Here is a 26325-nt window from a genome sequence, read left to right as displayed (position 1 = left end):
CACATTTGGGAATAGCAATTTTGAGCTGTGGAACCCAGATCAGCTGTACCAGAATTGCCTGTTGGCTGGTGAAAAGTCCTCTTCACTCTGCATCTCCCCACCCCCAACCCTGCACCAGACACAACATACAAGAGTCTCTTGAAATGGGGCCCAGGAATCTTCATGTTTAACAAGCTCACTGGATATTTCTTACTCAGAGTGAAGTTTGGAAAACTGGGCTTAAGATACAACATGTTGTGATGATAGTAACTTTTCAATATCACAACCTTTTCCCTTCAAACTGTTGGGGACGCCTCATCAAAAAATGTAATCTTTTTCTTTGCTTTGAGAAAAATTTCATTACTATGGCCAGTCTAAAATTACCTTTCAAAGCATTCATATCAGCATTATGGATACAATTTAATTGTAGATAACTAAAAACGAGCAAACCAGGAAGAAAAAGTTTCTGTTGTTCACAGGCTCTGGTTCCTGACTGTTTCAGAGCACAAACTGAAGCAGGTAGCTTCTCTGCATCAGTACTTCAGGTGTAGTTCTCAGGAACAAGAGGTTCCTTGTGGGTCTTCACCCTTCCTATCAGGATGCTCTCCCTATATATTGCTGTCCTCACAGTGTGCCTCGCATTTAGTGCCATGCACATGCCATGATCATGCTACAGTAATTTCTCACCTGGGTAACTGCTCACTTTCAGTGAACAATGGTCAGTTTTTGTTGTTTCTTCATGTTATATTTGTTCTGAATATATTTATTGAAATGTACTTTTATGTCTTTTATATCTTTTGCGTGTTTTTGCACTTCACTTTTTTTTGCCTCAACATACTTCAACAAAATTTTTTTGCCTCAATGCGTTTTTCTTTTTCTTTTTCTTTTTCTTTTTTTTTTGAGACAGAGTTTCACTCTTGTTGCCCAGGCTGGGGTGCAATGGTGCAATCTCAGCTCACCACAACCTCCGCCTCCCAGGTTCAAGCGATTCCCCTGCCTCAGCCTCCCAGGTAGCTAGCATTACAGGCATAGACTACTACGCCCAGCTAATTTTTGTATTTTTAGTAGAGGCGGGGTTTCACCATCTTGGCCAGCCTAGTCGTGAACTCCTGACCTTGTGAGCCACCTGCTTTGGCCTCCCAAAGTGCTGGGAATATAGGTGTGAGCCACCACACCTGGTCACATTTTTCTTATAACTGATTTTTATTACATTTTAAAATGCATAGCTAAGTGACAGATTTTAAAAATTATTTCTTTGCCAAATATTAAATATACAGAGCAAAGCACTGCTCCATATATTATACTCCTTTAAACAAATTCAGACAAAACACAGCTCTAGTGTTTTAGTGTTTTCTCACTTGCAAAAGAGTAGACGGTTGTATTAGATTATCCATGAGATTCTCCAGCTCTGTCATTGTCTGTGGATATAGTTAGAGCTCATTTTTCCTACAAGTGGATCATGCACTTTGTGAATTATCCATAACAAACTTTTATATGTACAGCTGACTTTCTGCTGCCTCTCATTATAACTCTGAACCACCTCCTACTGTGAGATTGTGTGGGTTTAAAGAATGCAGAACATTTTAATAATAGCCCAATCAAAATGTAATTAGGAAAAGGTAATTTTGCACCAAAATACCACATCAAAGACAAATTCCAGATATTTCTTATCATCTGCTATTTTAGATTACCATTTTTCCCCTCCACTTGTACAGGTGTAATTCTTTCATCTTGGCTTTTTTAAAGTGCCAAAGACTCAACAGAACTGTTAGCTGCAAATCTACTTCTGAAACTTGTCAACCTCTCTCACTTTATGTTTCACATCAGCCATAGTAAATTTTCTTTTACATTTTTATTGATGACCACATCATATCTTTTTAACATGTGCTGCAGAAGCAGGTTTTGTTTTTTTAAAAAAATGTATTTAACCCAGCAGAAACTTAGAAAACAAAGTATTTTATATTAAGACATTATATTCCTTTTTCACAGAACATGTAGACAAAACAAATCTAAAGGGTGATCCAATTAAATAAATTTCTGCCTCTGGGGGCTAGAACCTCTGAGTTAGTTCTCAAAGTCTGCATGTTTCACATTCAGTACCTAACAAGATATTCCTGACTGCAAGCTTAAAGTAAGCAATGACATCACAATATGTATTACTCTGAGTGTTTTTAAAACATGCTGACCCTCTGAAAGTTTCCAAATGGCTTCTTTGTGTGCTGTTACAGACCATCTGGCTAGCTATAGATAAACAAGTTTCAACATATGGGCCATAGCACATACATGGCTCTGCTCCACTAGTGCAGAAAATTAAGAAAAGGATGCTCTCATGATATGAGTAACTAACTCATGCAAGAGAAGCAGGACCATGTAGTGGAGGGCCTGACCTAAGGAGCACACAGAATAGCTTAATTCCAGTTCCTTCTCTTCCATTCACGGCGCATGTCACTTGATCATAGCAAGTCTTCTCTATTTCCTCATAGAAACATTTTTAAAAGTGCCAGTCAACTCTTGCCTCTCTCTACTTCCTGCCTTCCTTCCCATTAAGACATACCTATTATGGGCCTACCATATATGTGCTCCCAGGATGGTGCTAGGTAATGGGCATATTGCTGAGAAAAACAGACATGGTCCCTACCCTTGAAGATTTACTGGGCAATAATGAAAACATACATCAAATAAATGAGACCAGGAATAATATTGCAGACCAAGAGGGAAAGTATGTGTGAAGGTCCTGAGATCAGAAGGAGCATGAACAATTTTTTAAAACTCCAATATTTAGAAACATTTACAGCCATTAAATTGAAAACTCAATTGACAATCAAAATGCTGAAAGGGAAATTCCCACTATCTCCAGATGATAATTCAGACAATTATTATATTAGCATAAACTATTTGAAAAATTCCATGCATTTTCTATTCAATTCCATTCATATTGTCGACCTACTGCTTGCAATCAATGAACCTAATAAAACTACACAAAAATATGATCATCAAATACATGCACAAGCATATCAAGCCCATAACAACATGATCAATGCTTTCAGTTATCGAATAGTTGCTAAAAAACCTAGGAATGTTGAGTGTCTCCTATTTAATATTTACAGAATAAAACTAAATGCTAAGGCAACAGTGATTCAGTTTTCTCTTACAAGTAAGTGCTTTACTTCTCAAGCATGGTTTCCCAATACTCAGCCTTGCCAGAAAATGACAGCTGATACCCTGGGAGTGAGAAGAGGAATGGTCATTCTTGCTTGAGTAGTCATTATATACAAAATGTTCATTTCAATGAGTTTCCCCAATTCTTAGTTAAAACAAAAGCTGTGTCTTTGGCACAAATTATGTCACATGTGAAATTGTATTAATGATTTATTTTTCTCATTCCCTTTCCATTTCTATTTTTTCCTTTCATTTAGCTGCCATATATTTAAAGCATAGTATACACAGGAAGCTCAGCCTCTGTAGCTAGAATGAAACAGAGTTCAATAATCGGGCATTCATGTCAGGCAAGATAAAGAGCCAATTTGAATCATGAAGGTCTTAATAAAAAATTAAACAACACATTTGAAAATCTGAATCAATCCAACTAACCATAGTGCCCTGTCTTATACTACAGGAAAGAAAAATGCCACTCCCTAAAACCTGCTATAGCACTTACTATACTATATTGTGACAAACCAAGACAGATCTGCCTTCTACCTGATGACAAACTCCTTAAAAGCAAGGATTGTGCCATACCCATCTTTGTCCCCTCAATGCCTGCAGAGCTGAATGTGGCAGGAGCCCACGCAATGCTCATTAATCAGATCAACTAATGAAGAGTAATTGTTTTAAAAATAAAAAGTCACTAAGTGAATGAATCCTCACAGTGAAATGTGATTAAATCCAGAGCTGTCTTAGCTACCTTTTTGGATTTTAGCAAACATGTAAAGTGTTTGCCCTTCAGTCATTCAGCAGACAGTAATATGTATGACATACGACCTTTAATTAAAAATCTTTACTTATGTTGCTTTATTTCAGCTACAAATAAAGTTTATTTGATGTAATGTAATAAAACATTTTCAAGTTTAACAATATGTATCTGACCATAAATAATCATTTAAATTATGAATATAAGTATATACGGTCACTTTAGCAAATTTGCGGTTCAGGAATTTATACAAGCTTTGTCTGAAAGGACAGTGCCCTCCTCCCCTTTCAGGAAAGGCAGCCCTTCCCCATGTCTGGTAAGAAGCAATGTCAATGGGAGTTAGAAGAAGTCCATAATCCATGTTGGAATTCCACTTTATCCTGTGAGAGGACAGCTTGCTTTATTGTAGGAAAATAATATTCTCTTTCAGTTCTCTCTTATCAAATAAAGAATTACATTCATTTCTCCCCTTCTAGGTGCAGGTACTCATCTATTCTCATCTACTGTCCTTCTGTCTCCTTAGTGCCATTTAAAAATATATATATCCACAAAGAGACCTTTTCTGTTTCTTTACCTACCCTTCATGTCTACCAGTTTTTGGTGGGTGGGGGTAGGAATCAGGGGACAGAATTGCTTAGGCACACATTTGATTTAAGATACAGAGAACACAAAAACAAATTATCTAGAAGGAACAGACTGGTGTTCTAAAGCATTTCCCAAGAGTGGTCCCAGTGACCTCACTTCACACAATTTGGTTTAATGCAATGCAGCTCAACAAGAATGAACATGTTTATGCCCCATCTTCAGAAGCATCACAACCTTTCATGGAAAAACCCACACTTCTTCCGCATAACATACAGTTATAGGCCAGCCCATGGGTGGGCCCACTGCACCCTTGTAGAAAATGAGAGTCAAAAACATGCCAATAATCATGTTAATTACAATGCAGTTGGGTACCACTTGCGCTTCACTAAGATAAAAATCCTCCCAGAAGATATGCTCCTCACCTCTCAGGACCCTTCAGAGCACAAGAAAAAGCTTTGTTCAAGTTGTATGCTTCTCTCCATCTTGTTCCTGAGTTATACCATAATAAGTCAGTTAACAAGAAAAGTACATTGGTGGGGAAATCGCAGAGACCCCGCAGAAAAGCCAAACTATTTGACAGAAGCTTGAAACAAACACTGCTCTGGGAAATCATTTGTATTAGCTGATGACTGGATTCTGTTTTCTAACATGGACATGCAACATATTCAACGCTCACCGCAGTTTGCTTGGAAAACCCTTCTGTCATACAACAAAATACATTCTGTCTCATGAATGATTCCTGCATATTCACCACAACGCCTAGACTCAGAAGCATGAGAAGTGTGCATTGGAACATTCTCCCACTTGCATGGATTTGGACATATGCAAAGCACCAGAAACTGCTTCCTTTCTGGAACTCAGTTCTGTCGGTGTGCTTACTGCTGAGATGATCTGCTATCTTAAACTGAGAACACACAATAGCACTGATCCACAGAAAAAAGGAGAGGTCACCATCTCCCTTGTAATATAGTGTGTACAACAGATCACCCTGTTTGTTACGTTTTAGCCATCGCAAAAAAGGACAGAAGCCGCATTCCATTCTGCAGTCTCAGCAAATGACTTCCTTCTGTTTCCAACTCTGTTTCGCCTTATTTCATCTCCATTGTTCAGCTTTCGATCATGAATCATGACCTTTTTTTCTACAGTAGTCAGTGGTTTGTCTAAAAAAAGAGAGAGAGAGAGAGAAATAGGAAAATTATTTAGCAGAACCGTAAATGTGAGTTTTCATTTTATGGTGGGTGGACTTAATTTTTACAGCAGTCAGTACTTTGAATCATTTGTGGCTTCTAAGAGATTATGAGTATCCTTAAAGGGAAAGAAAAAGTGCTGTGATACTTTTAATAAATTTCGTAACTTCTACAAGTTGCCAAGGCTTTAATATATTTGCAAATCGGCCCCAAATAACCCATTTGGAAATTCACTTTTTTAATACAGCTATAGCCAAAAATGACTTTGCTCTCAAAAATCCTTGCAAAATACTAGTGTACACACTCTACTTGAAAAGAATAATGACTAATGATTACCAGTGAGAAGTGTTCTCGCCCTCAAACCTAGGGAGGTATGTTATTGTAAGGGATGTGTGCAGAGACCAAGAAACTTCACTTCTCTCCCTTGTTCCTAGATGCACAGAAGTGGCATTAGTGACACAGAAGTGTTAGACATTGGCTGAGAAAAAGTCCCTTTCTCCTTATGTAAAGCCACTCTCCCCTAACTCTGCACCTCCACAGTCCTCGACTTACCACGCTACATTATGTGCTTAAGGGTTAAATCTATGAGGATTGTGCACCCAACCTCAGACTACCCACCCCATCTAAAGCATCCCCACCCTGCCATTTGGCTGTTTTGCCTGCAGTCCTGCTCCTCCTTCTTCAAGGTCCCCCTCTCAGCCCAGCCCTTCAGATGGGTGATCAATAGATGGATTTTGCTGGAGACATAGCTTCTGGCTTTGCCGCTCAGCCTCACGCAGTGACACTTGAGGCCAAGTGCTGGACCTCAGCCCAGACCCAGCACTCGAGGCTCCTAGGTATCTGAAGAGGGGACTGGCAACCATCTGTGCTCCACAGACACATTCCTAGCCCAGGACCTCTGACTCTTCCCAGCACAGCAGAGACCACACTTTCTCTTCAGCTCAGCATTGCTCTGCTCACACAGTTCATGTTCTGAATTCTTCCAGACCACAGCACTATCTCCAAAGTCTCCCTTTCCTTGCTACCCACCTGCTAACCAATTGTGATGGTCTGAAGATTGTACCACCCACACAGACACCCATGGCCTCTTTCCTGGTCTCAATAGCACCCTCCTTGTGCAGGCCCTCCTGGCATGAGACTCCACCCTTACATCAGTCTCCTAACCCATCTCCTTTCTCCTACTGTGAAGCCTTCCATACATCATTTATACTGCATCTCTGGTTTCATACCTGCTCAAAAGCCTTCATCTCTCTCCCTCACACCTGCCCACCTAGCCCTCCATGCTGACCATAGGCTACCCAGCTTCCCAGTACTGCTAACGACATGCCCGAAACTTCTTGTCTACCTCTATCAACATCTGTGCCCCTCTGTCCATGCTATCCCCTCTGCCTTGAGCAGCCACCACTCCACCTCCAACCCTATTATGCCTTCTTGTTAAAATCCTACTCTTTCTTCTAGACCCACCTCACATATCCCCGTTCTTGATTTCTACCATGGATATTTTCTTCCTAAGAATGCCCCTCAAGACATATTTTTCTTCTGTACTCCTCTGTACTGCTTGATTTTATGTTGTGCTATGTGTATTTATTATCTACTAATAGAACAAAAATATATAAATATTAGAAAAAGCAAGGGAGGGCAATTACCTGCCTTCTTTACTTTAAAGAGATGTTGCAAAGTTAAAATGTAGGCAATTGCAAAGCAGGAAGCAAATAAGCTATTATTACTAATTGATGATTTAGTGAAAATAAAGTGATGATTTAATGAAAATAAATCATCTGTGGGGAAGAAAAGTCCACGAAATAGCAAACTTTTTGTTTGTTTCTACCTATAAGGTAGCATCCCATCAGACACCCCAGGGTTTCAGAAGCCTTGATGCTTCTTCCCAATTGCTTCTGGGATCTGTTTTGTTGTTTCATTTATTTTTTTATTTGATTACTGGTTTCCACAAAGAAAGGTTAGCTTCAAGACAAACCCTGGAGCACTGTATTGGCAGAAGTCATGGCAGAAACCCCAGGGTACTCTGCTACGAGTCACCACTAGAAACCCCTGCAATTGACAGGGGTTAAAAGAGGCTCTTTGACAACAACAATGCAATCACCAGGAAAAAAAAAAAAAAAAAAAAGAGCAGGAAAGGAAAAGCTACTTCAAAACAATTTCATGGCATTCTTTTATATGGAAGTATTGTAGAAAGTGCTATTCAATATTATTCATAAATTATGTCAACAAAATTAATCAAAACATGATACTTAAAAGCAATTTATGACAATTCAAAGTAAATCCATAAGTAATCAAATTAAAAGGGAAAACAAGAATCCCTGGTTATATCACATTATCACACTTGGTTTTATATTACCGATCTTTGAATATTTGTGAAAAGGATTAAAATTGAGAGCAGAAAATTAAAATTACCAGTGCAAAAGTATTCATAGCATTTTCTCCCCTCTATTCACTCCATCACCCCAGGGAAAATTCCTGGGTGCCTGCTGAACTCCTGAGGTTCTGGTTATGCTGATCAAGAAAATGGGGGAAAATAGATAAATATTTGGGAGTAGTAATACAGTCTCATAGGCTTACACAGGAAAGAAAAAAACTACTTGTTGGAAAATATGTAGAGCCAAGAAGGCGGAGCAAGGTGAAAAGGTAAGAGAGACTAGAAGCCCAGAAGCTAGATGGGAGAAAAAGGGCTGGAGAAAGCCCAGAGTCTGTAGGGTTGCCACAAGATGAGAGAGAGAGGCATGGGGAGCAACAGGTTCTGATTACAAGTCTCCTACTAGCCACTACCACTTCTACAGCCACCCCAGCCCACTAGATTAAAAGCTTCCAGAGAATATAACTGTCACTTACTCATCTTTCTACCCTACTATGCCTGGTGCCATGCCTAGTACATAGCAGACCCTCAAATGTTTCTAGGAAAAACAAGCCAATGAGGAGACTCCTTACATCCATTTTCTACCTTCTAAGTTATCCACACAGTGCCACTGAATCAGTCTTGACCATTTTGATGACTCCATTCTCCTACTTGCAGATTCACCGATGGCTTACTGCTATTTACACCAGAGTCTCCCAACTTTAGCATTAGGACCAGGTACTTCTTTACTTCTTTGTTGTCGCGGGTGCTGGCCTGTATACTGTAAAATCCTTAACAGCAGCCCTAGCCTCTACCCAGTAGATGTCAGTAGTGTCCCACCCCAATTTGTGACAACCAAAAATGCCTCCAGAAATTGCCAAATGTCTCCAGACAGTTGGGATGAGAAGCAAAACTACTCCTGATTAAGAACCATCTGTCAATACTAAAAGTCCTAATTCATGGAGCTGTCACAGAAGATCCTTTTTTTTTTTTTTTTTTTTTTTTTGAGACGGGGTTTCGCTCTTGTTACCCAGGCTGGAGTGCAATGGCGTGATCTCGGCTCACTGCAACCTCCGCCTCCCGGGCTCAGGCAGTTCTCCTGCCTCAATCTCCCGAGTAGCTGGGATTACAGGCACGCGCCACCATGCCTGATGTTTTTTGTATTTTTAGTAGAGACGGGGTTTCACCATGTTGACCAGGATGGTCTCGATCTCTTGACCTCGTGATCCACCCGCCTCAGCCTCCCAAAGTGCTAGGATTACAGGCTTGAGCCACCGTGCCTGGCCCAGAAGATCCTTTATAATTTTGTCTCAAACTACTTTTCTGCTTGGATCTCCAACAGTTCCTGCACCCAAATGCTTAGCTGCAGGCAGATGGTCCTTTGATAAGCTCCCACATTGGTGCCCTTACAAAAAAATGATATTCACCTGGAATATCATTTCTGCTCTCCTTTTGCTATAAATGCTTTGACCATCTTCATAGACATGCTTGAGCCCATGTCCTTCAGGAAGCCTTCTCTGATCAGAGTTAATGTAAGCTCTGAGTTATTTTCCTTTCCTTTGAATCTTATAGCTTTTCCTCTCTCCACCTTTCCTTATTACAAAAAGGCTGAGTGTGCATATGTCTTAGTTTAGCCAGGCTGCTATAACAAAATACCATAAACTGGTAGCTTATAACCAACAGAAATTTATTTCTCATAGTTCTAGAGGCTGAGAAATCCAAGATTAAGGCACCAGAAGATCCCATGTCTGGTGTGGGCTCACTGTCTGCTTCATAGATGGTAACTTCCAGCTGCATCCTACATGGTAGAAGGTGTGAACGAGCTCCCTCAGGCCTCTTTTATAAGGGCACTAATCCCATTCATGAGGGCCCTGTCCTTATGACCTAATTACCTCCTAAAGAACCCACATTTTCATACTATTGCATTGGGAATTTGTTTCAAAATATGAATTCTGCAGGAGACACAAACATTCAGGCCATAGCAACATGTCTGTTTGTGTAAGGTATGTCCAACAAAAATATATGCACAAGGACATGAAAGAATATGTTTTCTGTATCTTCCTCAATGCATGGAAGCTATATTAGAAATTTCCTAGAGATGATGGATATTTTTAGGCTAATCATCTTTAATGAAGTTAATATTCTGTAATTATTTAAACTGAGAGAGATGTAAAGACGATACAGCAAACTATGGCCTGTGGACTAAATACAACTAGAAGCCTCTTTTCACAAATAAAGTTTTATTGGTACACAGGCCTATCCATCTGTTTACTTATTCAGTGACAAAGACTGACATGAGTAGTTTCAATAGAGACCATATGGTTAGCAATGCTTAAAATATTTACCACCTGGTCCTTCACAGTTAAAGTTTGCTGACCCCTGTTTTAAGCTAACAAGAAAATAACACCCAAGCCTCCAGACTAGCTGAAGATACAAAGGCAAATATCTTTAGATTTAATGTTAGCTGATTTATTTTTATAAAAGGCACAGTAGCATACAAGTTAAAAGCACTTTTGAACACAGACATCCTGGGCTCAAATCCAGCTCTATCATTCTCTGTATGACTGTGGGGAAATTATTTGACTTCTCCAAGCCCTTGTTTTGTTATTTTCAGAATGGAAATAAGAAAACTAACTTATCATAAACTTTTGAGGATTAATTGATCAAATTCACCTAAAGTGCTCACCAAAGTACCTGAGAGTGAATCCTCAGGAAACCCGTGTTATTTAAAATTGGAAAGCCTTTTTGTGTTACATTTTAAAGATTACTATTTTGTGATCTATCTGAATTATGTCTGAATTATTAACTAAAATATTCAACAAAATTATTCTCAATTCCTTCGACCCTATAAAATGCATAGAAAGATAGCAGTGTTTCCTAGCTCATGACTTTATCTGTCCTTTCCTAGTTTATACACTGGCTGCTTAACTGGATCTCCTGGCACCCATCTTCCCCTTGTCTGCCCTCCTCACTATTGCTGGGGAGACCTTCCTAAATCACATCACTCAGCATGTTACTCCTAAGAACTAAAACCAACATGCTTTTCTTTTCCTGTGCTAAACAGTGCTGGAGCCTGGCAAAATAACCTAGCTATTTGTTCTAGGAAATAGTTACTTTCAGAAGATAAGACTATATGTCAACTAAAGTAGCCTACTTTTCAAGACTAATAGTTTGCTCATTAACACTCACTTCACAGTCCTCATCTAGCTGTACTTACCAGTCTAAAGCTATTATGTCATAAACTCTGCCTAATCCCCACCTTCAAATCACCCAGCACAAGCCCCGAAACTCTGTCGATATCCTTGCCTAATTTCCTTCTTCTGAGAAACTACTAAGACTGTCTAGGAGGTGTCCACTTGCAACACAGTAAGTCTAATAAACTTTACTTACTTAAAATAACAAGTCATTCTCATTGTCTTCTCAGAGAGCTTATAGCTAGTCTCCAGCTCAAAAATATTCTGAGACTCTTCACTGCCTATAAACTAAAGTTACTTGACAAGTAGTATTGCATAACATTCAATACAATCATCAGAGTGATTCATACCACAGCTACTACTACCATAGGTCAATTACTTTATGTTCCAGAGCTTTAATTTGTCCTTCTGAAAGGTGGTGGGGATGCTAGAAGCATCTATTCTGCAGGTAGCATGCGATTTAGCAAGTAGCAGGTGTTCAATAATGGTTAGCAGTTATTACTTTTATTTATCATCTATTACATGTCAGGCACTGTACTAGATTCTGTGGAAAGAAACCTGATTAAGACATAGCTCCTTCTCTGAAGAAATTCAGAATCTGGTGGGAAAATCCTAGGGGTCAATTCAATGAACTCTTACAGGCATAGTAAGATCTCTGGATTTGTTCATAGTTCATGTTCTAGAACCCAAAATTACATTATTTTTTAATATTACTTTTTATATTGTGAACAATTTCGTATACACCAAAAGAGTATATAGAAGTAAACATGAATGCCTGTGAAGCTACACTCAGCTTAAGAATTAGCATAGCTGTAGTCTTGCAACTTTCAGTTGTAAGATAAAGACAGTCCAGTATAAGAAAAATGAGTAGCACTGGGATTCAGATGATGTGGGATCTAGACTTAGTTGTGACACTAGCTAAGTGTGAGTTTTTCAACTTTTCAACTCCCAGGTAGCTCTTCTGCTCAATGACAGGGCTGGACAAGGTGATCAGGAAAGCCCCTATCAGCTAGAGTGGTCCATGGTTCTCTAGTCTACTCCTTCCTGCCAGGCTCAGTGAAGAGAGAGGCCTCCAACATTAATCTGCTCACTCTCTCACCAGCATCTTCCAATTTTTCATTCCAAGTTTCTTTTTCCCTTGGCTTTCAAACATGAAGGAATCTCCTCCACCACAAATTTAAAACAAAGTCTTCATTTGACATGCTGACACGTCTAACTAGTATAGTATCTCCTTCCTTCTTTACAATGCCAATTTTTTAACATGTGGGTCACTTCTGAAATTTACATTTCTCCATTACCATCGATTCTTTTTCAGATCTCAAGACCCCATTATAATTGCTTCCTTGAAAGTCACTAAGACTTCTTAAACAAATTCAACAACTCTTTATCAGTTCTCACCTACCAAGATGGCCAGGAGCATTTCCTAAAAAGCTCCTGTGGCTCTTTTTATTTTTCAGAAGTGGGTCTTTCTCTGTCCACCAGGTTGGAGTGCAATGACATGATCATAGCTCACTGCAACCTCAACTCCTGAGCTCAAGCTATCTTTCCACCTCAGCCTCCCAAGTGCCTAGGAGTACAGAGGTGCTCCACCACATCTGGCTCTCGTGGCTTTTAAAGAAAAGCCATATCCTGGCATCTTCCCACACCAACCACTCTTCTTTTACTTGGGCTGCCTCCTTTCACCCCAGGTGAATGTAACTGCATACTGGAAGGATCATTGTGCCTCCTACCTCAAAAGAAGAATTTATCTGTGAAGGATAAGGTCATCGAACAAGTTTTACCAGACAGAAGAATAATAACAACTAAAATAATAATGTTGCACAAATTCAGATGTAAGGACATAATCTGGATGTCATTTATGGAGAAAGAATGGAAAATATCGCCTGCCTTGTTGTCAGTCACATCAATTGCAATTCATCAGCAAATTAGTCTCATCTACCAATCTAACTAAGTATCACTCTTTGGCTTTTGGAATATTACTGGGTGCAAGACTGCAGTCTATACTGTTGTCAATTCAAATCTTGTATGTTTAGTAAAAAGTAAGCTAGCTACTCATTCAGGAAGTTTTCTGTGATGTGCTTCAAAAAGCTGCATAAAAGGGTTTGGGGGATAAAAGGAAAATAGCGATAAATGACCTTACAGCACAATCTCGGGTCTCTCTGGCCTCTCGGCAAGCTTCAGGGCTTCATGCATGCCTGCAGCCGAGAGCTTCCGGTTGATATTCCGGTACTGGCACTGGAGCAGGCTGCGATAGGTGGTCCTCAGGTCCCGGTTGAAGAAGGCATATATAAAAGGGTTAATGAGAGAGTTTGCATAGCCTAGCCACAGAAATGTCCTCTCCACCCACAGTGGGATGCAGCTGCAGGCAGTGCCACAGATGAAGGGTCTGGCTGTCGAGAGGAGGAAAAAGGGCAGCCAGCACACGGTAAAGGCCCCGACGATGATCCCCAGGGTTGTGGCTGCTTTCTGTTCCCGCTTAAAGATGGAGATGTTTTTCCTTTCATGCTTGAGGAGTCTCGAAAGGTTTGCACACTCTTCCACCTCCTTCTGGAGCTTCACTATGCCATTCAGGGCGATGACGCTGTCTGGCTCCACTCGAGGGAAGCCAGGGAACTTGTGTTTGGCAGCGCTCTTCCTGGCAGCCTTGTAAATCTGGTAGTACATGAAAAGCATGACGGACATGGGAATATAAAATGCTACTGCGGTAGAGTAAATCGTGTAGCCAAAGTCCTGGCTGATCAAGCACACCTTATCATCATTTACATTCTGAGCCCATCCAAAGAGTGGAGGTAAAGTGATGGAGGCAGAGAGAAGCCAGACGGAGAGAATCATTTTCGCCATGCATTTCCCATTTTGCCTCACAGGGTATGTGAGGGGCCTTGTGATCCCAAGGTACCTAGTGGAGACATGGAAAAATAACAGGTGAACACTGAGATCATAACTGGTCAACTGAGCAAGTCCTGCCAGCCAAATACTTACAACAGCCCTTCTAGGTAGGCATCATTAGTCCCATTTTGCAGAAAGGTCAACTAAGGCTCTGAGATATTACCTATTTTATTCCAGGTCACGCACAGGCATTGCCAGGTTGTAGCCTGAGAGCCCTATGACTCTAATGTTAGTCCATGCTTTTCGCGTGCTTTATAGTTTTTCACGTGCTTTATAGTTTTTCACAGTCCATGTAGTCAACAAAGTTTAAAGAGCTCCCCCCTCCCCATGTCCCCAGCCACCAAAATCAGCAAGGGCAACATATCAACTCTGACGTGGGATATTGTGACACATTCTCAAAACTTAACCAAAGTCTGCCACACTCTGATATTATACAACCAGTGATCACCCAATTGTCTTAATTTAGGCCAGCATTTAATTCATTTTAGCTTTCCCTTTGTATTACAGCAAAAACATTTCTTTAAGATCACACAGATTTGTGAGATAGTTCAGTGCTGGAATGGGAAGCAGAAATGATCATTATTATTATTTTTTTTTACCCACAGAAAATTCGCACACACAGCAGTATCAGAGGAACAATCTAAAAAATAAAAACAGCCTGCTTTCTCTCTCCGGTTCTTAGGAGAATCGCAAAACAAGGATACAATTCTGAAAGATATTAGGCAAATCCAATATTTTCTCTGTGTTTAGTTCTACAGAAGACATAAATATTACTCCCAGTCTGTTATCAAGGATTTGTAATGCAAACGAGTCTCTGCAAACAGAGAAAACATATACAAAAAAAGATGTTCTGCCAAATGCTTAGTATTTTTCAGCTTTCCAAACCTGTGTTTTCCTCATATTTAATAGTCTTAGCTTCTATTTTGGGAAGCTAAGAGCACTTGAGAAGCAAAGGCCAAAAAAAGCTGGTCATTATGTTGTTCTTTTTACTTCCTGTATGTATATAAAAGATAATTCTTGAAACATTAAAAGGAAAGATAAAGAGAGTTCCTAACTTACCAACAGGTTATTTTCTGAAAGTTGGTCAGCTGGTAGGTTAGAACTTAAAAAACAATTTCTGCTAGAAATATCTTTTAATACGTAAATTATCCCACAAAAGTCCAAAATCATACTTTCACAATAAAAATTAGCATCTGCAACACTTACAGGAAGACAAAATAGAAATATAGTAAAAAAAAAAAAAAAATGAGCCAGATGTTCTTATTCCTCTAGAATGAGTTCCTTTAACAAGTATTAATGGAGCTCGTTTCACTGGACAGCTACTGCTCCAGGTGTTGGGGATATGGCAGTGAGTAGAAGAGACAAAAATCCTGCATGCAGGCAAATGGGGAAATCAGGTTGAATGAAGAGGAAAACCCAAGGCCACGGTAATGTTGAAGGGGACTTCTGATCCCTTCCAAGGATTCAGGCATTCATGATGCTGGTTCTTCATTTGCCAATTTCTGCCTTCCCTTTTCGTTAGTAAAGCTGACCCTTCAAGCACTAGGTTTATCAGCTGTAGTTAGGATTATGATGTGGCTCCCAAACAAAATGAGGGAAGAGAAAGAGGGAGGCTTTCCTGAGAATGCAAGAATAAGAGCTAAGAAAAAGGCAGGCAGCGTGGGGAAAAGTAACTCGGAAGAAGAGAGGGAGGGAAGGAGTAAGGAAGAGGGAAAAGGGAGGAGGGAGAGAAAAGGAAAACCTAGTCCCTGGTCTCTACCAGCTCCTGTAAATGTGGCCTTTTGGGAACCTTCCTTGTTTCCTCAGCAGCCTTTCCCATACCTGGACTTAGATTTCTCATCTCTCTTTGTCTACAGCCCCAGCATAAACTGCCTGTTCTCAAACCTGGATGTGGCATCCAAGACATGACCCCAGAATGGTGCCTCAGGTTCACCAAGGAGTAAGTCCAGTAGGTAGAATTTACACAATTCCCCAGCAGGCCACCAGATGGCATTGTCAGACCATTTTACATCTACTCACTGGGATTAGGGGTGTATTGATTGGGGTGATGATTGAATAGGTGTATGCTGGAAAAATTACGACAAAAAAAAAAAGAAGTTAGATTTCATTTGTGGATTATTTAAAAAATTAGCAAGCCGGAATTCACAACCTAGTAAACTCCTGTTTTGAGGAAATCCGTTTTCTCTCCCATTTCTTCACATTTTCCTTACTAGAACTATGCCTTCCCACTTAAGTAACAATCACATCCATCTTTTTCCTGGCTACATAAATAATACAAAATTCACAAAGTTTAATCCTGAGAGCTTAATGGAGTACAAAGGACATTTCAGAATATTAGATAATCTCATTAAAATGGTATGTTTATTCATTCTAGTACACTTAGGCTGACATATTATATTTCAATCATGATAATTAGTCCATATTCAGTCTGCCCTGGAAGTATAAATTGTATTTCATAAACTCTGTTCTACTTTAGGCACCATTCTATAATGGTTTTAAGACATCCTACAATAAGGTAGTTATATTTACTTCTTTAGTCTCTTCATTTCCACCTGCTGAGACTTTGTAAGGCTAAAATCAACTGAAATATTACCAGAAAAAAATAAGTGCTCACTAAAGTGTCTGGATATAAAATAAATAAACAAAAGTTAACATCTTATGCTTTAACCATTAACAATTAGAAAATAGTGTGGAGATGATGCCGTTAGCAACAACTAAAAACATCTAGGAAAAAATTTTTTTAAAAATAATGCCTAGAGCCTACATGAAGAAAATACAAAATGCTACTGAGGTATATTTTTTAAAATACTTAAATCCATGGTGGGAAAAAACCTGCTTTCTCAATAAGAAAATCTAGTATTATAAAAGTACCAATTTCCCCTCAATCTATAAATACCACATAACCCCAACTGAATAAGCTGGCATGGCTTTTGTTAATCTGACCTAATGATTTTAAAGTTCACTAAGTCAACATGTAAAAATATACAGATAATCTGAAAAAGAATAATGAAGGGATACTTTTCCTATTTTTAAAAAGTATAAAGTCACAGAAATAAAATCCCCAAAATAATTATTCAAAAATATATCAATTAAACAGGATAGGTTCAAAGGGATTGAAATATATAAGGGAATTGAATATAAAAGGAGTCGCTTTAAATCACTAGTAAAAATTGGATATTCATGAAGTCTCTCAACTAGCCAGCAATTGGGGTAAAAATGTTACTGGCTTCTTAACTTTCTTTTGATAAAATATAAATCCCAGATGGATCAAAGATTATCATGTAAAAAAATTAAACCCTATGTCTATGAGAAAATATTGGTGAGTATTTCTGCAATCCTGAGATGACAAAGGCCATTATTAACTATAATACAAAAGTTTGAAAGTATAAAATGAAACATCAATAAATGTTTGTAACAAACAAAATAAATGACATTTATAAGTGACATTTAGTTTAATTTAAAAATCATTCTGTGAAGAGTTAAAAGTCAAATCATAAACTTGAAATCTAAATGGTAATATCACAATATTCACAGATTTCCTACAGGTCAATATGAAACACAATCATCCCATTGTAAGAACCTCAGAGTTTGTAAAAGGAAAAGAAAAAGAAAAAAGAAAAAGCTAACCATCCCAATGAAAATACTTAAGCAATTGATCAAAGAAGAAACACTAATGGCCAAAGCCAGGCACAGTGGCTCATGTCTACAATCCCAGCACTCTGGGAGGCCACGATGGAAGAATCACTTGAGGCCAGGGGTTTGAGACCAGCCTGAGCAATGCAGTAAGACCCCATCTCTATTTGAGAGAGAGGGAAAGAGAGAGAGAGAGAGAGAGAGAGAGAGAGAGAGAGAAACTAATGGCCAATAAGCACTTAAAAATATGTAAACTTCAATAATAAAGAGATGTAAATTTTAAGATAATATATATTTTTATCATTTGCCAATGTTTAAGAAAGACAAAATCCAATATTAGAAAACTGCGAAAAAGCAGTCATTCTATTATGTTGCCACTGGGAGTGTCAACTGAAGTAATTCTAGAACACAGTTTGGCAATTATCAGACATCTAGCATTTTGTCTTAAGAAGATAATTGTACAAATGCAAAATGACTAGTGTGCAGAGATGTTACTAAACACATAACAGAAGAAAAAAGATGCAATCTAAGTATTATCAACAGGAGATTAGATATAGTTTATATACTGTATATGATATGTATAATGGAACCATTAAAAATTATGACGTACATCTGTCTTTACTGACACAGAAACAACAGAAGAGTAGATTAAAAACACAGCTCTTAAAAATAAGTAATAGAAAATCATATAACATACAGTTTTAACCTTTCTATATAAAACTGGGTGTATGCTTGTGTGTGCATGTCTGTGCATACTCAGATGTCCACAAGAATATCAACTAAAATATCAGTAATAGTTTTACCTGAGATGTAGAAATTTTAGTGGTTTTATATTTTCTTTCTATTTTTCTATGATTGATATTTTTGTAGTGAGCATGTTAAAAAAAAAACCCACTATTTTATTTTATTTTATTTTATTTTTTTTGACTGTCCTAAATTGTTTATTAGGTATGAATTTTACAAACTTTACTTATATTAGCGGTAACGGTGGAGCTGGAGAGTATTGCGCCTTCTCCAGGCTGCCCGGCGAGAACCACCAATAGTGTGGTGGAACTTATGGCCCTTTCCAAGGCCACGGCTCTTTCGGCCTGCAGATGTCAGCCCACGCATCTCCCTGTGTTTGTGGACTGGTTTGGTGATCTACTGGGTGTCAGGATTTCTTCTGATAGCTTTATGGAATCGATCAATGAGAATAACCTCAAAAAATTTGTATGTGGAATCTTCGCCAACCCAGTAAGAATTCAGGACTCTTAGAGCCCCACAGTGGCGTCCAGCTCGCTCCTCTGCAACAGACTGAAGGCTTCGAGCAAACTTCAGCTGGTTAACACCATGATGGACAGGCTTGCCGTAAGTTGCACCCTTAGGAACTGGGAGTTTTCGGCCACCACGACGAACACGAATCCTATATATAACGTAACCTTGCTTGGCCTTGTAGCCCAGTCGGCGCGCTTTATCAGGCCGGGTGGGGCGGGGAGCCCTGTGGAGAGCAGAGAGCTGGCGGTATTGCCAGCAGCGGACCCTCAGAAGGAAGCGCATGACATCAGACTGCTTCTTTCTCCATAGCTCCTGGATGTACTTGTATGCACCCATCTTGGCTTACCTGATGGCTGCCGCCAGACGGAAAGGCAAAACCCACTATTTTAAGCACAAAATGAATGGTTTAAGAGGATTCTGAGATTCCTAAAGTACCTAAATGATTTTGGCAATAGAAACAATCTGGTTCATAAAATCTTTAGAGAGCTAATAATTTTTATATTGTTTTATTTGATTAGCTTGTCAAAAGTGCTTTATGATAATACATAAATAAGTTCATACAAAAGAAAAAGAACTCATTGGCATTTGAAATCCTATAATTACTACATAAAGTAATATTGGTATTCAGGGAAGTGTTTATCTAAATTACACATTCATTCTTCCAAACCTTATATAGGATAAATCTTACCTTCAAGGGAGAGAAAGAAAAAAAGAAAAAAACTCGACTGATTTTGAATATTCCTTAATTATTCATGTTTAATATTTATCACACTTAACATTTTATCCTCACTGTTAATTAGAAAGCAGGATGCTTATAAAACCTTCAAAATTTAACTTTAAATGTATACAAATGTGAAAGTACAGTCAATCTCAGAGACAAAAGCACCTAAGTATTATATAATTTAGAAATATATGCAACTCACATTAGGGGTTCCATTGAAGTACAGGTTCAGAGAAAAAGAGGATTAGGGAGTTATAATCTGCATGGAGAGGGGATCGGAAGTAAATTAACTCTGCTGCCTGTCTTCCGTTCTAACTGTATAGAAATGGTAAATAATGGTTCTTTAATTAAATGGCTTCTTCTGAGTTTCACTGCTATAGAATAATAATTTAGGGAGTAAAAGAAACTGGGTAAAATTATTCTGAAATAAGTTTTTTAGAGTGTTCAGCTTAAAAAGGGTTCACAAACTTAGAATACCTCCTCCAGGAGCCTCCATTATAGTTGATAAAAATCCACTAGAATCTCCAGCTGATATCAGTGGCTGCTCAAACTGCCAGATAATCAGAATCACTCAGGAGCTTTAGAAACATGCTGACCGGGCATGGTGGCTCATGCCTGTAATCCCAGCACTTTGGGATGCAGAGGCAGGCAGATCAAGAAGTCAAGAGATTAAGACCATCCTGGCCAACATGGTGAAACCCCGTCTCTACTAAAAAATACAAAAATTAGCTGGGCATGGTGGCGCACACCTGTAGTCCCAGCTGCTTGGGAGGCTGAGGCAGGAGAATTGCTTGAACCTGGGAGGTGGAGGTTTCAGTGAACGGAGATCGCGCCACTGCACTCCAGCCTGGTGCCTGGTGACAGAGCGAGACTCTGTCTCAAAAAAAAAAAAAAGAAAAAAAAAGAAACATGCAAATTCCCAAGCCACCATTCTCTGTCAAGGATTGGAGACCTAGGACTTTGTGTTTAGGATTGACTACTCTGAGTCTCTATCTTACACACTGCTGTCAAAGCAGCCTTCTCCCATTCAATTACAAGGACTTTACATTTAACACATGAAGGGCTTTACTTTTACTGTATATTTTTCATCTTGACAGTTTGCTTTCAGTTTAGTCTAAAATCATTATGAATCATGCTTCCATTATCTCAGCTGTTAATTTCCCAGTACTGTGCTAAATGAGATATGTGTGGTCTTTATGTTGTAATTAAGTGATAGATTTTTGTTAAATGCATAATACACAATAGGGTTTTAAAAAATCTTTTGATTATAGTTCACAAAAAGAAATATAACATTTTACCTATATAATAAACTGGTATGTGTGTATATTTATATTTACAAAATTAAAACAAAAGTTTCACAAATCAATATTTACCATTATAAACCATTATTTACTCTCTTCTATTCTGTTATTCTACCTCAGACATTTTAAATGCTGGCCTTAATGCACTAAATTCACTTTAAAACCCAATAATGGGTCAAGGCCTAAAGCTTGAAAATTACTCACCTTCACCAAACATATGAAAAGGTGGCCAACATAACAAGTCATGAGAAAAATGCAGATTAGCACAAAGAAATGCCGCTAACAGCCATCAGAATGGTTACAATTAATGATGGTGATGATAAAAACTATAATGCCAAGTGTTCTGTGAAGATATGAAATAATTGTGATTCTCACACGTTACTGATGGGAGTGTAAACTGATGTGGTAACTTTGGAAAACTATTTTTTAATATCTATTAAATTTAAATAATACACATTCTATGACCTACCGATTCCAAGTATATAATGAAAATTAACCAAAATACACATACACTATTTTGTAGCAGCGCTGTTGGTAATATCCCCAAATGAAACCCACCCATTCTACAAAAGTAAGATGAGTATAACTCTATAATAGTAGAGTAAGTACATAAACTGTGGTATATTTATCCAATGGAATTCTGTAAAACAAGGAGAATGAACGCATTACTGCTTTTCAACATGGATGATTTTTCACAAACATAAGGCCGAGGTAAAGAAGCTAAAAACAAAAGAGAAAATACTATTCAAAACCAGGCAAAACTAGCCAGTGGGGAGAGAAGCCAGAATGGCAGTTACCTCTGGGGAAAAAGGGGTCCTAAGCAGTAAGAGGGTGTATGACGAAAGCTCTGAAAATGTTCTTTTTCTTCGGGTGTATTACATAGGTATGCTCACCTTGTTGAAAGTAACTGAGCTATTCAGTTATGATTTGTGCAGTGTTCTGGATATATGTAAATAAAGTTTGTTTTTAATACTAAAAGTAATTTTTTTTTTGAGATGGAGTCTCACTCTGTCACCAGGCTAGAGTGCAGTGGAGCGATCTTAGCTCACTGCAATCTCCACCTCCCGATTCAAACAATTCCCCTGCCTCAGCCTCCCGAGTAGCGGGACTACAGGTGCACACGACCACATCCTGCTAATTTTTTCTATTTTAGTAGAGATGGGGTTTCACCACGTTGGCCTGGATGGGCTCTATCTCCTGACCTCGTGATTCACCTGCCTTGGGCTCCCAAAGTGCTGGGATTATAAGAGTGAGCCACAGTGCCCAGCCTAAAAGTAAATTTTTAACAACACACTGAATTATCATTTGCCATTAACCTAGATGCTGACCTGTTCTCTAAAACCATTATTACAGTGGGGTTCCAATATACTTTTAAACCATTTCCATCAGTGTTTCTAAGCTGTACTTATAGTTAGGAATAATGAACAACTTAATTCTTTATTCTGCCCTCAGAATTGAGGGAGAGAAGTAGATAAAAGAGAAAGGGGGAAAAAGCAACAAAATTCAACAAGTTTGGAAACACAGTAGCAAAGCCTCTTCTTTGAGAAAGCATATTATTATAAAACAAAAAGGAGAGTTTCCCTTAAGAGAAAAAATCAGATTTAATTAAAATAAATAATTGAATTCTAAAAGTGCTTGTAAAAATTCATATATAGTATTTGTTAACTGTTGCTCTATACTAATTACCACAGTTTTAGTGGCTTAAAGCACCACCAAGAAAAACCCTGTCAGAAAAAGAAAGAAAGGGAAAGGGAAGAGGAAGGGGAGGGGGAAGGGGATGGGGAAGGGGGGAGGAAGGAAGGAAGGAAGGAAGGAAGGAAGGAAGGAAGGAAGGAAGGAGAAAAATACATGTCTAAGATTTTTAGATAATTATACAAAGTCATGAAAATGAATAGAGTGAGAGATTAGTAGTGACCCCTGAATTATACTTGTTAACTACTTCAGTTGTATATGGATTCACAATAAACTAAAATTTCCCAAATAATTTGGCCTTTTATTTCTCAGAAAAAAGGTTGGGGGTGGTGGCAAAGAAAGAACCAAAAATTTATCTGCAATAATAAAAGAAATGAATGGCAGAAAACCTTAGCTAAAAATTTTCTAAAGGTTAGAGGCAGGAAAAGAAAAGAAAATATTTTGTTTTATGATGGTCCTGTGTGGCTTCTAACCCCATCCCACAGAAGCAGTACTGAAGGAATGGGGTGAGTGAATCCTTAGAATTCCAAATAATAGCTTCATATTTGGGGATAAGCAAACCGAGAGGGTGAGAAACCAATCTAAAGGAAAGTACTGAAAAGCCATGAAGAGCAGAAGCCCACATACCATTTAGCAGGGTTAAAGGCCACCAGAACTTGTCATCTTTAAGGACACTGGAGCAGAACCAGGGGAGTATGCCAACTTCCAAAGAATGGTAAATCCCGAGCTTAGCAGGATGTTGTCGGATCCAGAACATCTAATGAGTATTCAGAATAAAGAGTAGTCCTCCTTAACAAACTTCACTAGGCTGCAGTAGAATCTACCCCCTTCCTTTCCCTGCAACCCTACACTTTCGGACAACAGAAAAGTAAATACAATAAATATTAGCCTAAAAGGACAAAAATAACATCAAGGCATATCAATGATATTGTTGAATATCAACAATAATTCAACCACAGTATATGAGAACAAACATTAAGGTTTAAAAACAAACAACTCATGGTAAGAATGGGCAAGATGAAAAAAAATAAAAAACTTTTAACGACTACACAAACATGCTTCAACAATAACAAGGAAAGAAAAAAAGAAAGAGAACATGGTTAAGACTTGAAGAACCAAGTCAAGAGGCAAACATAACTTTCAGAATAGAAGTTGTTTTCCTAAAAGTACCTTTCACTGTAAGAAACCTTAATAATTATATGTAATTACTGAAGTAAAGGCTCAAAGATGTTAAAACAACTGAATGAGATAAGAAGAGACTGCTGTGTTAAGGAAATAAATTGAAGCCAGAACATCATCAGAGTAGATCTAATGAATGAATGAGACGCAGCTCAGAATAGAACGGGCGCCCCTGAAAAGCAAACCAATGGCATGAAGTAAAAAGACTTGACATACTCATATCAATGCAAATGGAGAAATTTATTCAAGCAATTAGAAGGTGATAGGTAAGGAGAAAACACAAAGATAAGACATAATAATATCTTACTGAAGAAAAGAACGAACCTAACAAGTAGGGGAAAAACTATCTAAATAAATAGAGCTGCAACATGTAAAAAGTACACAGTAATATAATTCATGACATTTTCCTTGAATCAATGAAAGAGTTGAATCTTACCAGCAAAAGGACACATAACATAATTGGGAAAAAGTGATACAGAATTGTTATCCACAATACCTAGCCTTGTAAAGTTATTGAACTTCAAGACATGGAAGGACCACTGCAGGAATTTGGGAATGAAAAAACAATCAAGAAATACGCAAGGCAGAAAATAATCAGTCTGATTCTCAATAGCACAATTCCATGCCAAAATATAATAGAAAATGTCTAGAAAGATATGAGTGTATAAAAATGTAAAGTAGCATTATGCCTGTTATCTAAGATTATAAAGTTAACAAGTAGACATTCTCAAACATAAAAAAATTTGAAGAATAAAGTACCCGTAAGCCCTATTCTGGGGGAGGAAATAAAATCCATCCAACCAAAAATGAATCAAAGTGAAGAATTTAAAACCAGGGAAACCATGGCTATTACTGAACTTGTTTAAATGCAACAATAACACCTATGGGAATTATATTAGCATAACAGAATGTAAATTTTACAAAGTAAAAATAATATAAGCCACAAAAATCAGGAGCTGGGGAAAGTGACATAGGATACAGTGTTAAGAGTACTAATCAATTCAACTTGCAAAGTAGAGATCAACTGCTACTGTCTAAAACTGTTACATTTTAAAATTGTAACATATAGTTTATACAAATCCAACTTCTTGATGGCTTTCATATTTTCCCATTATCTTTACACAATCTTTCAGGAAGAAATATCTCTTAAAATTAGTGCTGTACAAAGGAAAGGAAAACAGTATATAAAAGGGACATCTGCATCTCCATGTTTATGGTAGCACACTATTCACAATAGCCAAGATATTGACCTAAGTGTCCCAAAACAGACTAATGTATACAGAAAGTGTGGCATATATACACAATGAAATACTATTTGGCCATAAAAAGAAAGTCTGTCATTCACAGAAACATAAATGAAACTGGAAGACATTAAATGAAATAATCCAGGAACAGAAAGTTAAACACCGCATGTTCTCACTCTAAAATTAGTTTATTTCATAGGAGTAAAAAGTAGGACAGAGGATAATAGAGGCTATGAAGGGTAGGAGGAAAGAAGGATATGCAAAGATTTGTTAACAGATACAAAATTAAAGCTAGATAAGAGGATCCAGTTCTAGTGTTCTATTGCACTGTAGGATGATTATAGTTAACAATGCATTATATAGTTTCAAAACTAGAAGGAGGATATTAAAAATATTCACAAGGCAAAGAAATGATAAATGTTTGCGATTATGGATATGTTAATTACCCTCATCTGATCACTATCAAAACATCAATATGGGCTGGACGCAGTGGCTCATGCCTGTAATCCCAGCAAATTGGGAGACCGAGGTGGGCGGATCACCTGAGGAAGACCAGCCTGGCCAACATGGTGAAACCTTGTACCTACTAGAAATTTAAAAAAAATTGGCCAGGCGTGTAGGTGGGCACCTGTAATCTCAACTACTCAGGAGGCTGAGGCAGGAGAATGCTTGAACCCGGGAGGTGGAGGTGGCAGTGAGCCAAGATTGTGCCATTGCACTCCAGCCTGGGCAACGGGGCGTGGCAAAAAAAAAAAAAAAAAAAAAAAAAAATTCAATATGTACCCCGTAATTATGTATAGTTACTATGTGTCAAAAAATTAAATGTAAAAAATAGTAGCTCTGACTGAAAGTTCTTCTACTTCGTTTATTTTTCTTCTATTAAATTCAAGTAAACTTAGTTTAAATATTTTGTCAAAGTAACATGTATAGTGTGATATAAAGTGTGTAATTTTTTTAATCAATCAACTTTCTACCTACCTGTCATTGAGTCAACCAACCAGCTAGCCAGCCATCCTTCTAAGTGGACATAAGCATAAAGAAACATCTAAAATAATACTTACCACATGCTATTTATTTATTCTGCATAAGAAGAGTTTAGACGATTTATTGCTTTCTTCTTTGTATTTGTTATAATTGAATTTTCATAATGAACATATACAGTTTTCAAAAAATTAAAGAACTCTAAAATATTGCAAAGCTTTTATTTTTT

General features: G+C 38.1%; 1 protein-coding gene and 1 pseudogene across 4 annotated transcripts in view; both read right to left on the bottom strand.

Annotated features, from left to right (window-relative positions):
- Positions 1-1821: 1821 nt before the first annotated feature.
- The window catches only part of HTR7 (5-hydroxytryptamine receptor 7), a 113501-nt gene continuing 88997 nt past the window's right edge, over positions 1822-26325 (bottom strand). Inside the window, exons 2-3 of one of the 3 annotated variants that reach the window (XM_032245566.1) lie at positions 13341-14101; positions 1822-5634 (exon numbers count right to left, since the gene is read on the bottom strand). In XM_032245566.1, the coding sequence (XP_032101457.1) occupies positions 13342-14101 (760 nt within the window). In that variant the 3' untranslated portion in view covers positions 1822-5634; position 13341. The other 2 variants (XM_032245565.1, XM_032245567.1) reach the window with 2 other exon arrangements.
- Positions 18642-19349, bottom strand: LOC116528340 (annotated as a pseudogene). Its single transcript, XR_004258991.1, has one exon. The product of XR_004258991.1 is annotated as a 60S ribosomal protein L15 pseudogene (transcript).

Source organism: Sapajus apella, unplaced genomic scaffold, assembly GCF_009761245.1.
Source record: "Sapajus apella isolate SASKATOON/1434 unplaced genomic scaffold, GSC_monkey_1.0 scaffold58, whole genome shotgun sequence".
NCBI lineage: Eukaryota > Metazoa > Chordata > Mammalia > Primates > Cebidae > Sapajus > Sapajus apella.
This window is presented reverse-complemented; position numbering and strand designations above follow the sequence as displayed.